The sequence below is a fragment of the Daphnia pulex genome, chromosome 8, assembly GCF_021134715.1.
Source record: "Daphnia pulex isolate KAP4 chromosome 8, ASM2113471v1".
NCBI lineage: Eukaryota > Metazoa > Arthropoda > Branchiopoda > Diplostraca > Daphniidae > Daphnia > Daphnia pulex.
The window spans coordinates 9,206,831-9,222,310 of record NC_060024.1 but is presented as its reverse complement, the minus strand read 5'-3'; the positions used below and the strand labels follow the sequence as shown (position 1 = coordinate 9,222,310).

Here is a 15,480-nt window from a genome sequence, read left to right as displayed (position 1 = left end):
CTGTTATTTTTTTTCCTGGGTTATGTGCGTAGTGTGTCCCTTCAGCCCCCTCCGCGCGTCATTTATCTATTTTTAAGGACATTGTAATTCAATACTTTCTAAAAAAAGATAAAACAATAAAAAAATAAAATAAAATAAAATAAAATAAAAGGGAGAGAAAAACATCAGAGGCATCGCTCCGGCAGCACACCTTTTGATGTAAAAGCGACTTCCCTCCAGCGATTGTGATGCTAAATATTATCTATGTATTTATAGTTGTACCGTGTAAGAATGCATCCTACAGTTAACGGGAGGGTTTGGGGGGGGGGGGAGAGAAATTGGAAGCAAATTATGCCGATATCGTATGTTCTTAATTCATTCATAATTGCATATGTATTTAATAACCATAAATTATATGGGGAGGTGGTGGGGGGGGGGGGGGAACGGCGCATACCCATAGTGGGCTAAATAATGTATATTGAACACATCCTTTCTAATGCGTAACAACTTGTACATAATGAAGAGCCAAATAAGTGGGAGAGAAATAAATAATAACCATAAAAAGCAAAAGATTTTGCCCCAGTGCTGTTGTTTATCTGCCAGCATGCATGTCTGGCTATGACAAATCAGGTTGGCAAACTCTTTCACGGTAACAAGGCGTGGGAATAAATAGAGACAGTATTTTATGGTTATGGATTTATTTATGATTTTTCTAACGCTCTCCTCCCGTCGCCCCTACCCAGTGCGTGTCGGTAAAACATAACAAGCCGGCAAAGCGGCAGCAGCAGCAGTGAAATGATAAATAATCATTTTATTTTTTCCGGACAATATCAACAACTTAAAAAGTTGGGGGGAATAAATAAGAAGAGTTCTACTGCTGCCTCTGTGTTGTGTATAGACTGTTACCTGACGACCTTACGTGGGTATGAAAGGAGGGAGGTGGGGCCGAGTGAAGAATAATGTCTATCCGGAAAAAAAAAATGCACAAATAGAGGGGCTCGAAATAATTTGCATATATAGGCGCAAGAAAATGAAAGAGAGAAAAAAGCAACTCGACATAATTTTTTTTTGTTAGAAGAGGAGCGAGAAAATGAAAAACCGGCAGTGAGACTCTACTTACCTCCCCTGTCATTATCCCCATCAAAATGCTTCAACCCCCCTTTTGTGTGATTGTTGCTATATCTCGTAGTATAGCCGTCCCCTGTTATTCGCCCAAAAAGCCAATGTGCTACCAACACTGCTACCTCTTTTTTTTTACGGTAGTATACATAACTTAAGCGTCGTGAGGAAAACAAGCGAACTATCTCTATCATCTGAGAATGTTTTCCGACGATTTCGATCTCTGGGAAATAAAATAATAATAATTTTCAAAAAAAAAAAAGATCGAGCGCACCTGGCGATCCTTTTGAAATTGGCCAAATGCAGATAGTTTCGTCGTGAGAACGAGAGTTGTTAGTTACTGTATATCCGGGAATTCTCGAAATGTCGCAAGACCGGCTATTGATGCACGTATGCGACAAATATGCATCCAGCAGTTGAATCAAACGCACAGAAAAGAAACGTAAGAAAAAAGAAAGAAAGGATCCAAAGGTTCGTCGTTCGTCCTTGCCTGTGACTCTTATGTCACGCATTATATACATAGGGAATGAAGTGTGCGTACATGATAACAGTACACAGTAGTGCTGTTTAGCATTCGTTAAGGAATAGCTTTGGAGATATAACATTGTAGCGATCCTTTTCTATTTTTCTTTCTCATTTCATGGGAATGTGTTCATGGAAATGTTCACTCGAATGGAACTCGAGTGCTTTTTAGACAGCACAGTAGCATCCGGAACAACTACCTACTTACTCTTTTTTTCGGGCCCTTTATAACAATGCACAGGCAGACTGGCAACTCTTCAACGCGCTTTGCTCTCTCTCTCTTTCCAGCAGTGTTTGTTGGCCGGTTGTTTGAAAAGACGGAAAAGAAAATGGCAGACAAACATGTGTTGCTCGTTTGATACTTTGAATATACAAATGACGGGGTAGTGTATACGTTTGAAAGGCCCTTTTGGTGATGGGAGCTCAAGTGTTCAACAATTTGACAGTCGCAATGAAACGCTATTTACCGAAATCCCGTCAGTCGCTTAGACTGAAAACTCTTGAAAACTGTGAACATTTCACCACTTGATGACGACAATTACAGGGCCCATTTTTATCCGACGTTGTAGATTTTAAAACTTTGATCAAAAGGACAAAAGAGAGTCGAATGGAGTTGCAAACAATGCGGAGGCAAATAGCGATGTGGACCACTATTTGCCATCAATCAAAAATTTATTTTGGGATTGCGTCCACGGTAGATTCATGATCCGGTTCGAATGCCGATTGCCGAACGTTCCGTAAATTCTAGGATGCGTAACTTAGTATAAAAATAGAACGGAATAAGTACGTGAATGGCTAACGGTTCCAGTATATTTTATGTAGAATATACTGGGACAATAGAACAATTTTTGTAATAGAAAAAATTGTTCTACCTGAAATTGATTGGATATAAGACATAGATGTTCCTTTTTTTCCGTTTGGTTCGACACTGAGCCATCTAGCGGAATTCTGTTTTACTTTAGATGTTAGCCGCAAGATAGCGTAACTTTCCATCCACAAATTCAAATTGCATCCTAGAAAAGCGGGCGTCCCTAAACTGCGAAAGCGAAACGCGAACGCGAAACGCCTAAAATGCGGAAAAGCTGTGCGAAACGGACCAAAATTTTGGGACCGTTTCGCGGGACCAAATGCCGGAGGGCATACTAAAGAGCGAAACATCTTGCGAAACAAAAAGTTTTCCTTTTCTCCACAGAGGTCCAAATTGACGGAGATTGCCGCCATTTTTCATTGTCTCCCGCTATGATGAGGCATTAAAGGAGGAAGGGGGGCAATCAAATTCGATTTCTTCGCCACTACCCCTGTATGTTTTAATGCGCATTTTACGATTATTAAACTAATGAAAGACATAGAGCAGCACGTTATGGTGATATTTTTAAATAATAAAATATTAGGTAATGGCCCAGGGATTATACATTACATTAAATAATTTAAATCAACCAGTAGGTACGTGCACAAAGAAAGAATCGGCCATAACCGTATGAGTGCCTTATATCAAGCTAAAAATCAAAGCTACCATGTTCCAAATCAAGCTAAAATTTAATTAGCTAAAACTTTCCTTAAAATTAAGAATGTTAATCTGATTGATACATGAAAACGAGAAGTTCCATTAATTTTTTATACAAAATTTAATAAAAACACCTATTGCATTCAAGGTAAAATTCCGTATTCATGGTCAACACACAAATAGACCAGCGGACCAGCCATAAGGTGCGCGAAACTCGAAGTCTCGAAAATTTGAAACTCTTAACAATTTGTTTGTTGACGGCGTCCATTGTCGTCTGCTACCAAGACGTTTACACTGCGACGTTTCGCACACACCGATTTCGCAGTTTAGTACGGACCCAAAGACTAAAATGCGAAACAGGGTCCCAACTTTTGGGTCCGTTTCGCACAGCTGTTTCGCATTTTAGGCGTTTCGCGTTTCGCGTTTCGCTTTCGCAGTTTAGGGACGCCCTAGAAAAGCTGCCAATCTTTTTTTACCGAACGAATTCCATGATGTAGCCTGAATAACACCGGCCATTTACATTCAAGTAATTAAAATATGAATCGAGTTGATAAAACACAATCATGAATTCAGTGTGTTAAGATGGTTTCTTTTCTTTTTTAGACGCTTATTAAACTGATCTCTATTTAAGATAGAAAACCCGGCGTCCCTGTCAATTGTCTTGAGCGTAGTTCTGAATTCGGCGATTGGAATGCGGATTTGAGATTGGGTACACACGAAACAACGTACAAGAGCTAAATTTATTCTCTGTCTGATTGTCAGTTGATCCAAAACAACGGACACCTTTGTTTGTATTTTTAGTCTCGCTATTTTGGGGAAACCCCTCAATTGTACGAAATTTTTACGCATTCAAAAGTCGTCTTTTCTTTCCGTTGTCATTCTTCTCTACATCACCCTGCAAACGTGAGAATGGTAAATTGTTTGAGATTTCTCTACCGTCGTTTCCGACCTGACGGCTCAATCTAACTCGCCAAAAAAAGAGGCCCAAAAACAAACAGTAATAATGGCGACAGGCTAAAGTGTTTTCAAAGATGTTCCAAGTCGTATATTCTGGCGTAGTGCTGGTATAGTTTGAAAAGACAAGAAAGAAGGAGGAAGATATCGACCTAGAGACGGGGAGGAGGTACGTGGACGAGCGGGAGTGTGTGATCCGATTTGAGAAGCTGCCGAGCGAGTTCGGAAGGAGATGGCGGATGGGATAGAAAAAGAAGAAAAAAAGAACAACTTCAAGAATAGAGAGAGAGAGAAAAGCCAAGAAGAGGAAGAAAAAAAAAGCCAACAGAAAGGGCAATGCACACAGACAGAGTATATATATATATATGTATAGACGGTACGGCACGACTCGATCGGCACGGCACAGCCAGACTCGAACCTGTTTAGTAAGCATGGGACGTCGTGACGTCACTTGGTATTCCGGCCGGCTTCTTGCTCATCAGCTTTGCCCTCCTTCCCAACCCCTCTTTTATTCTCTCTCTCTATGCGCTAGACTGCGGCGACGGCTGCTGCTGCTCCTCCATTGCTCTCTCAATATATAATACATATATATATATTTATATATTATTTATAGAAATGCACAGGACCAACTCTGTGGAAATCATTTTCAACCCATCGCCATCCCCCAGCAAGGTTATTGCTGGAATTATTTCAACTTTACTAATATAGCCACGATTTTTTTTACAATAATGTATGCGATAGACTTTTAGGCTTCTTTCGAAATTCGTAGCGACAACAAATTCTGGTTGTTGTGATCCATATGGTATTTATTTTTGAAGCGTCTAGAGAGATGAGAGATATAATGTGGCGTAATAATACATCATCAGTCAGTGTAGGCCTACATCAAATCCGTATCGAGATTTCCTCCTACCGCTGCTGCTGCTGATGGCATATGGTTGTTGTTGGTAAACTGCGGTTAGGTGTCGGTTTCGACACCCCAGGGACCTGCTGGCAATAAGGCTTTTTTTTTCATGGAGCGTGCATAATGAAGGGATTCCCTCAACCCTGCTGATCCACCATGGCGAATGAGATCCATCCGAGAGGGTAGAGAAGAGAAGGAAAAAAATAAATAAATAAAACAGACAAAAAACAAAGATGACAGATCGATTTTTCTTTGCCGTCACAATTTTTCGGAAACGCCTTCGACCCGACCAAACTTATTTCTCATGGCGCAACTTTAAACCAAGTCAGAACATTTTTTTAAGGTCATTGTATAGCAATTAACCACAAATGAACTTAATGAATGAGCACGCAGACAACAAAGGATTTATTACGACATAAAGCACAAGCCTAAATGTCTGTACGTGTTAATAGCCGAAAAGATGAAATAAAAAGTTGGTGCAGCCTTTATTTCCGGGGTGTCTCTGGGTACAATTACTGCAACACCCTGGGTCAAAAGGTCTCGGTCAGTTGATCATACTTTTGATGAGTAACACACTACCCAGGGCCATTTCGTGTGTCCTGAGTGGCCGGTAGAAAATCCAAAGGGCTCCAGTTGGATCAACGGTTATGACCCTTCTGGTCTTTTGTCCCTTTTGTAGGGGGGAAATTGTCAAGTCCATTTGATCCTCATCTCGTTACTTTAAGTAACACGACTAGATGATTTGTAGACGGCGCTACGATTTTTGCTATTTTGATATTGAAACCCACCCGATTTTTCCCCTCCTTTGATGAAAGATCTCAACGAGTTCCATCAAGTGCTACCGCGACCGAAAGATGAACCTATTCACCCAACATTGATGATAATGTGGGAGCTGCCGGGCGACAGCAGACAGGAAAATCTAATTTATTCATGGCGAATGAGGCTCTTTTGTCCGAAAAGGCTGATTCCTCCGAGCCCCCCGGATCGTTGCAAGATTTTGATTCCATCCATAAAAGAGTAATCATCTTGGGTGGTTTTTCTTTTTCTTTCTTCCCTTCATCCTCGGCCATTTATCCTCTTTCTTGAGAGTCTTCCCTCACGCCGCGCTTCGTGATTGGACAGTTCCCTACACTTGCCAACGGTGGCGACATCCGGACGCCCAAGAAACTCCACCTACTTTCTTCCATGTTCGAAGAAGCGGGCGTGAGCATCGGCAGTCATGCGCTCTCGCTCTGTCCAGCCCACCCCCTCCCCAACTCTCCCAATGGCGTGGTATCACACGCGGGACTCGATCGTGCCAGAATCCAAAATCGAAATTTTCGTTTTTCAGTGAATTTGCCATTCGCCTGAAATATCAATTGACAAAATTCTTTGACTTTTCCGCCACATCGAAAGGCTCGTCATGAACCATGTCGGCAACACGTCCTCATGTACACACATCGTTCCCAAAGAACTACAATAATATGGATGTGCTGCGTACTCTACTCGGTTGTGTTGGAGAGTTTTTCTCAGCAGCTCTGATTATGGCGCACTGATTTGAAATGTCAATCACGCATCAAGGACAGATGCAGAAGAGAGAGAGAGAGAACGTGACAGTTGACAGCAAACATTCGACCGTTTTGATTTAGACTTGTAGCGTGCACATAGAAAAATAGACGGCGTCCCTTTTCCAGATAGATAGTACATGTCGGCGAAAAATTCAGCAGACGTGAAATGTGTTTATTCACAGATTGATACAAACTGTTTTACATGTCCCGCGCTCTTTGTGTACGTCTGTCATGCACCTACACACTATGTTCGACTCCCAAAAAAGCTGTTTGCATAAGAGGTGCAGTTCAGGTGTAAATAATCCCAAGTCGAGTAGTAGTAGTAGTAGTAGGCCTATAGAGAAAAATGGAGAGCACTTCGACATCAAACGAAGAAAGATTTTGGCCGACTCATCTTTTTGACGGGGTCCGTATTTTGTGCGTGATAAGCGGGACGGAAGGCACGTATGGCGGCAGCAATCCGGTTGATGGATACCCGGGCTCTTTTGTGGAGATGCGAGGGATATAAGCGAGCAGATGAAACACTGCAAAAGGCTAAGCGATGAGTCAATAGAGTACAGTGACATTTGTCCCATTTCATCATCATCTTGATCCAACTTGACTCTCCATTCTTCTGCCATATCTCAGTTCATCACGCGCCCGTGAACCGAAAGAGCAATATCCAACTCGATGCAGAGACCCTACTAGGGCTCGAGGGGAAGGAACTGGGAGTATGGGGTGGGGGGCGACGTGTGTTGTGGGCGAAAAAAAAGCCATTTGTCGTCGCTGGACTTATTGGTTAAGTATTAGCTTATATACACAGCAGCAGCAGCAGTGGCACAACACATATCGAACATCGTTTATTATCTAGAGGTCTGCCCACGGCTTTGGTCTGTAATGTATGTGTTAATGCGTCGTTAACAACCTCATCAAACCCCCCTTTTTTTTGTTGTTATCCCCTCCTATTCAACCAACCACCCCTATCCTCACTGACCACCACACCATAAATGTACGTAACACTTGCGACCCCGAAACCCCTTTCCTTTCTGATATTGTTTATCGCCGCAATTTCCAGTTTCATTTTCTGCTCACTGGCTGCAGCTCATAACACGATTACATTGAATAACGGCCATATATTTACGTGATCACTGCCCAACACCCTGCTTTTATTCCAATCAAACATTAGAAAGAAAGTCCGTTTAATGCCCATACGTTAAAAAAAAAAGGTAACAATCAATGCGAGAGTTGAAAATCATCTGCAACCTCAGCATGACCATTTATAGGTCCAATTGTACTGGGCCGGTGCGTCCGCTGAGCCCAGCAACATCTCACTTGGTAATAATAGAGTGATTGTGTGTGTGTGTGTGTGTGTGTGTGTGTGATGCGGCTGTTGACACGTGACCTATAGAATAGAAGCGCGGGCGACGACGGTCATGGGTTTAGTTCAACATCATTAGTGCCTTATTGAAAACCATCATCTGACTCCCGGCCAACTTTTATTCTTGGCTTTCTTTTTCTTCAGAATTTGTTTTTTTCTTTTTTTCTTCTTCTTCTTTTGCTGCTGTTTGGTGTGGTCGTCGGCTCTTATTGTTGTGTTGATGTTTTTCCCTTTTTTTTTTTCATTTCATCTTCGTCGTCTCTCGTATATTCTGGGCCGTCTCGATTGCTTGATTCTGGCCTTTCCCGGCGATCAATTTAATTATGACGACGTGATGAGAAATAGTAATTCGGGAATGGAGGGGTTTTTCCTCTTTTTTATATTTATTTATTTTTAAAATAATATTCTCGGGTCAGAAGTCGGACATTGGGATCGCATCGCCACTAATTAAAACGCGGCCAGTCATGTTATAGCCAATGCCAACTGGAAATGTCGTCGGAGAGTTGACGGAGACCGGATCGTGACATCCGCTTCAATCATTTGAATTGATTTGTTTTGATGAGCGATGATGGTATTATCTAGGCAACTGTAGTTTCGCTGATGAAAGAGATCTCCCCCCATCTTGAATAATTGCCGGTAAATAATTGAGCGTCTTGTCACACGCATCTTAATTCAAACAGGATTGAGGCAACCGTGAAAAATTGGATGACACCGGTATGTATATCCATTCGCTCCGTCAAATAGACGAAGATTGATCAACGTTATTAAAACGAAATTATAATTATATACGCTGCGCATTTAGAAAACCAAACCTGCCCTGTTTGCCGCGCAATCGAAAATTGAATTGAATTCACTCAAAAAAAACTTGTCTCAATCGAAAATGTCAATAATGCTAGTCCGATTATTTTTGCCACACCAAAACCACCCCCGAAAATTCCCCCAAACCGATACATGTTAACGAATGAGCGATTTCAAAGCTCGGCACTGCTCGTGCAACATATTTGAATTACCCGAGCTAACCTAGTATGTAAGCACACGAGCAGAAGGGAAAGGGGGAGTGAAATGACACAAGAAGAAAAATTCTAAAGGTCTGCCATGGGGGGTAATCAAGGTCTATTGGAGGGTTCGTTGTATGTTAGCTGATGGCCAGCCTTCTGGTTTGATCGAAAACGGAAAGACCTCGCCATGTATTGACTATATGGTCGCAAATCCAATACTTGCATATACATAGGCCTATACGTATAGCAGCCACTGCCGTCTTTTTTTTTCTTCTTTCTATTCAACCCCCTTTTTCACCCCCCTCACTAAATCCCCCCCCCCCCTCTCCTTTTCCTGTGTGTGTGTACTTTTGATCCGTCCGCATCCAATATTGCGAGTGTGAGAGGCGGGAGCACGCGCGCGCAGTGGCGATGGTTGATGTGTGTAATTGCATTGAATTTCCATGAACAAATGAAGGGTTCTTCTTCTTCTTGGGTTCCTACCACGGTAGCCAACTTACACATACGCGGCGGTTAATTGCTCCTATATGTACGACGCTGCGACGTCGCCGTCGTCTCTATTTATAGAGTGGGAAAGAGAAAGAGAAGCGCTGATGCGCTAGTGGGTTTCGATTTGATAATACAATTTGATTGGCTACCGTTTGCGTTTGTCGAGTTCATCAACTCTCCTCTGACGGACGTACCCACCCACCCCATTCTGTCAATAGCCGGAGGTTCCTCAGACTCCCGTCCCGTGTTTTGACTATACAGCGCATGTTTCTAGTGTCGTTGTGTTTTATGATTGTGTGTCATTCTTTCGATGGCAATTTGTAATAATAAATGTCTTAACTGACCGAGACGAATTTCCAGTGCGGCTATTATTTTTTTTTTTCGTTTGCGATCGGACGTTTCACGCCGGCGTGATTCTACTCTATTCCAAGTACGTGCAACTGTGGGCGTGCGAGTGTGACGGGAAATATAAATAAGTCTCTCGCTTTTTTGTTTGTTTGTTTGTTGTTATCAGTCGTATAGAACGTGTAATAATAATCACAGCACGTCGGACTAATACCGGGGAATCTTCTTCTTCTTGGCGTCGCTGATATGCGTGAAGCCATGGTCATTTAGGAAACAAAAGACGAACGGTTCACACGACATCTCCAGTTTTATTTTTTATCCGATCATCTTATTGATCGGCTGATAAACATCTCCAGACATTTCCTGTTGTTCGAAGTGTGTAAATATCATTTCTTTTATTTTTATTTGTACAGTATGTTATAATGTTCCATGGCAAGCGGCCGATATCAGGTCCCATGTCCTCGGGTAGAAATAATACTCGTATAAACACTTTGTATGGTATATCCGGAATCACTAGAGCCGGATACGCCTTGACGCGGCTAATATAGCCGACCAGAAATCTCTCACAGTTTTACACCACCCAACTGAGGAGAAGTGGGCCAAAGAGTCCCACGACCAATCTAAACTTGAAAACAGAAACGTGTAGACATTTTTTGAACGACAAAGTGAATCAAAGTTTTTTCTCTGGGATTTTTTTTGTCTTCTTCTATTTTTATGATTGATGCGGATATTTGGTGTAAAAAAAACATTACTTTTATTTTATTTCTGCTAGCGGAATTCCGGTTGTGTATTATCTATAAACGATAGACGCGGTTGTTAGTTTTTTTTTTGTCTGACGGTCGAATCGACATTTTGTACAAGACTCAACTGACAAGCGTCGACGAAATCGATTGCACATGGGACTTGGGATTTGTGGACTCGCGTTTTCCTTCTCGGCCCGTCTTTATTTAGTGAATCGAGTAGGAGGAGAAATGGGGGGGGGGGCAGAGGGTGGTCGGGAGTAGGCGGAGGAGGGAGGTGGGGGCGGATGAAGAACGAGGCGCTCATACCAAATGGGACGGATGAGGAGTCGACGGCGACAGTCTCCATCCCAGTGGCTAGCAGTAAGTGCGTACCTGCTTCTCTCTCTCTCTCTCTCTTTTTCTCTCTTTCTCTCTGTTGAACTACTTGGACTGCACAGCCAAATCGTGCTCCCGGTGCCGGACGAGTTGTTTGATCAGCCCGGTCACATTCGGAAGAAAAAGGGCGGTTGAACAACGGACGGGCTGCAGGGCGGGAGAGAACCTTCACATCATAACAAATACCTAGGGCTCCTAGCTCCTCCTCCTGTTTTTTTTTTTCTTTTTCACGTCCTTCGGTTTTTGGGGACTGGAAAAAGCGGAAGCAAGTCAGTAGTCCACCCTCCGTTTCGAATCATTGATATGCAAGAGCATCCGGCTACTGGACAGTTGTAGTAGTGACCTGGTCGGAATCGATGATTCGAATCCCTGCGCCCTCCGGAATTCAGAATTCAACTTGAACGGGACAGTTTCTTTTGCGGTTGGCCCGTTTTCTTTTTTTTTCTTTTTTCGTTTTCTTTTTTTTACTTCCGTTGTGTTGTTGCCCGTGATGGCCGGTTACGCTCTGGGCTTGTGCGGAAGAGCCGCCGCCACCGCCGCCGGAATCCGCGATCATTTCAGTGCTGACGAGTCTTCGTCCGCCTCTTGGATGGTTCTGCCGCCATATTCGCATCATCAATACCCTGGCGGTCCAGGAAGTTTAACGGCAGCGGCGGCCGCCGCCGCTGCCATGGCCGGAACCCTGGTCGGTCACGCCAGTATGGGACACCACCACTCGGCCGTTGCGGATTACTCCGCATTGGCTTCGTCGCTCCAGCACCAACAGCAGCAGCAGCAGCAGCAACAACACCAGCAACAGCAGCAGCAACAACAGCAACAACGTCGCTCACCTCTCTCCTCCGCTGCTTACACTCATTCATGGTCAGTCCGGAAGAACACGAAAGCGTCCGCATTTTTCACGTAGTTTTTTTTTTTGGTTTTGGTTCGGCTAGATATTTACAAATTCGGATGAAATCGCCCGTCTCTAGTGTGCATGTTTTTTTTTAAATTTTATTCCAGCATCGATCGTTGATGATCGCAGAGATTAGCTTCCGTCGACAGTGATGGAATTTCGTCCATCAGTTTCTCTAATTTATGGCTATTTCGTCTGATGTCTAGCCATTGTCTGAATCGCTTTATTTTCTAGAGTTAACTGTAATGTTCTATTCGTGATAGCCACAAACACGACCGAGTTTGGAAGGATGGGCATTCTTCTTGGACAGATCTGTCGGTAGAATAAGGCATCAGTAAAAGAAGAGAGAGTGGGAGTTCACAACTGGGGAACGAAATGCTAAGTTGATTTATTGAGACCCAGCAGCCGGGCTGTGCAGGTCTTTTCTCTCTCTCTCTCTTATCTGTGGACTTGTTCTTGAGCCATTTGCAACTGGCTCTCAAGTGGTTCCACGGCCATCACACGGAACGCAGTACATAAAAAGAATCAAGAGAATAGAAAAGACGAGAGAGAGAGAGTATATAGTGTACACTACTGCTGTACTATAAGAGGGGGGCTGACGGATAATCCAATCGTCCAGTCGCTAGCTTGTCCTCCACCCTCTGGAGGATTCCGCCAACATCACACTCCAGGATTAACTTTGATGCCAGAGATAGAGCCATTCGTTCATACATGATGGATATATATCTCTCTCTTCTTTTTTTTTCTGTCTCTCGGCGCGAAATCAACGAGCCTAGAGGTGTCTGTCCGGCTGGGATCTAGCAGGCTAGACGCTCCGGAGCGGCAGCCGAATCTTTCGGAAGCAATATGGCGGCTAATTTGGTTTCCCTTTCTCGTGTGCTGTATATTTTTATTTCCCTTCAGCTGATGGCTCCTTTTACTTTGGGCCTTTTTTTGTGTGTGTGGGGGAAGAGGAGGAGGAGGGTGTTATTGTTACCCTGGTTGGGTGTATAGATGCTTTCTCCCTTATGGATATTATATCCTCACGAGAGTATATCATGACCAGGGCGATGCGCATTTTTGATCACTTCATTCAGCTCTCCATCTAGGCCGTCGCATATAGGCCTCTATATAATAGTCTACCAATTTGATTGTCCAAGACTTGGGAGTCTATATAGATGTTTCATTTGCTTCGGCCTAAGCCTTCAAATTGACCTATACGGTGTGATCTACTGATGTTCGATATCATGTGGCTAGCGCCCAGCTAAATCAATAGGCCGCTATATCCCTCCGAGCAACTTTTTCTTTTGATCTTTTCAACAACTTTGTTGCACTCTGTCACTCCCCATCGATCTACACTTTGTATGCGTTCGTCATGGGCAAACACTTCGTCATTTGAAATGTATATATTTTTTTTAAGGAAAAGTCTGAATTCAGGCCATTTGCGTGTCCGATAAGGATTAGTCGATGATGAGGCCAAAGCGAATATTTTAAAATGAATTTACTGCAACCATTTTCGATTTATTATTTTCGTGACTTCAAGAATATTATTATTGAAGACCGTTAGTTCAAAAGGGAGAAACATATTGCGTAACTTTTCCTTGTATAAGTTATTTGAATTACGTACGATGTACAAATTTGAGCAAGAGGAAAATAAAGAAAAAAATATCAGTTATGGCATGTTGGAATATGCTCATATTCAATTAGCCTTCCATTCAAGTATGCACGTGGGAGGTGGCACACGACGTGGTTTGACGATGTGACAGTTCATCTACTGTCACAACAGAGGCGGACGGCCGGCAATTTCGCTGGTAAGGCTATCACATTTTCCGGTTATAGGATGTGTGTGATTATGTATGCGCCTACAGGCTGTATTGCATACGTTTATACAGGTGAAACATAAGCTGCCGACTTGCGTGGATCTGTAAGGGATATGAAGAATGGGGTGAGCTGTCGCTCAAACGCAACAAACGGCCCCGGCGGAATGGTCGCGCATTTTGAGTGCGCCTTGTTGTGTTTACAGCTAACACCGACACGTGCCCCCCAGTCACCAATCCTCCCCTCTTGCCCACTTCAAAAAGTCCCATCAAAGAGCTCATTGAAAATCGGTTGATGGAACGATCCAACTTCTCACACCCACCTACAAAGATCCTTATTCTTATTATCTCAATCGCCATCTATTTCTTGAAAAATAATAGACGATCTCGGTGATACCATTTGGAAAGAGAGCCCAACAATAACTAGAGGTTCATAGAGACATTGTGTACGTGTTATAAATGTCATTTTCAAGCATAGGCATATGCTGTTGCGATCGCCGATGGAAACACGCCGTATTTATTATTAAATGGACATGGGGCGTCTATTATTCATGTGTACTTGATCATCCTTTTGCCACCCTAAATATGAGGCAGATATGCGCTTTGTGACTAGTCCTACTTCATTTACATCTGAATACCCCGGCAATTATTGATCTGACCCTATATGCCCTGGATATCAAAACGACCCCCTTCAGTCGAAGGGTGTTATTGTGTAGGCCTTGACATTGCTGTTACATCAATAGGCCTCCTATATGCGCCAACGTTTAACTGCTGCTGGTACAAATATGATCCGCTGGTCTTTTTTTTTTCTCTCTCTCCAGAATAATAAATATTATTCTCTTCCTTCTTATTGCCCGTGTCATTCCACCCTTCGTACGTATATTTCTCCGCCTGTATTCCGTCGGGAACCGTTCGGTGGTCCGGATCATTTCAAACAACGGGCCAGCGTTTTATTTTATATACATTTTTTTTACTCCCCCCTGTTGGAGGATCGACCCTGTTGGGACACACCCAAGACGCAATAGTCATCGCACGGTTCGAAACAGCGGCGACCATTGAGCGGACAAGCTCTTATATAATAGACACAACAGAGCATCAAAGAAGGCGAGTTCTATATAACCATGACAGGGGAGGGGGAGGGTAGACGACAGGTCACAAGTGTGAAAACAGCCGTTTCACCACTGTATGCCATATTGGGCAACCCGCAATGTACGAGTTGCCCTACTCCCCCAAAAGACCCATTTTGGAGAACGACTGCTCAAGCCTGTCGTCTACTGAACCAACCTTCTTATATTGGCTACCGGTAGTACTGGCTTCAAACCGTTGACATTTGATTGCGTCGTCCTTATTTATAGCTTAGGCAGAGTATAAAAGAGAGAGAAAAAAACACACTCGTAAACGGTTTACACCTTTAGCAATTGAGTGACCGAGACTGTGGAAATAGCTGAGAGACTTTTGATTTGGTTGATAAACCAGTGGTGGAAATTTTTGACGACATGATCTGCATATTTAAACTACCGTATGTTCTATTTCATAGAAGCCAATATTCATGATTGCCCTTTTTTGGATGATTTAGTATATTGGAGATGCGTAAAGAGAAATCACGAGATGCGGCGCGGTCCCGTCGCGGCAAAGAAAATTACGAATTTTACGAACTGGCCAAGATGTTACCTCTTCCGCCGGCCATCACTTCCCAACTGGACAAGGCGTCCATCATTAGGTTGACTATATCATTCCTCCGGCTGAAAGATTTCTCCAGCAACGGCGACCCGGCCTGGATCAAGGAGTCGCTTTCGTCAATCTCATCCGCCAATTCAAATTCTTCGTCAAACGTAACGTCGTCCACAGGGTCATCGTCGGCATCAGGATCCTCTTCCTCATCATCGAACAAGGCCAACAAAGGTTAGTATATAATGTTCATGCGTAGGCCTATAAGTTCATTAGAGACTTTACAGTCTC

General features: G+C 43.2%; 1 protein-coding gene across 4 annotated transcripts in view; it reads left to right on the top strand.

Moving 5' to 3' along the window:
* LOC124201209 (protein trachealess-like) overlaps positions 1–15,480 on the top strand; it is a 35,055-nt gene that overhangs the window by 15,269 nt on the left and 4,306 nt on the right. For 3 of the 4 annotated variants that reach the window (XM_046597713.1, XM_046597715.1, XM_046597714.1), the window contains exon 3: positions 15,098–15,423. In XM_046597713.1, coding sequence (XP_046453669.1) covers positions 15,098–15,423 — 326 coding nt within the window. Of the gene's footprint in view, positions 1–10,788; positions 11,695–15,097; positions 15,424–15,480 lie in introns of those variants that run through there. The other variant, XM_046597712.1, reaches the window with a different exon arrangement.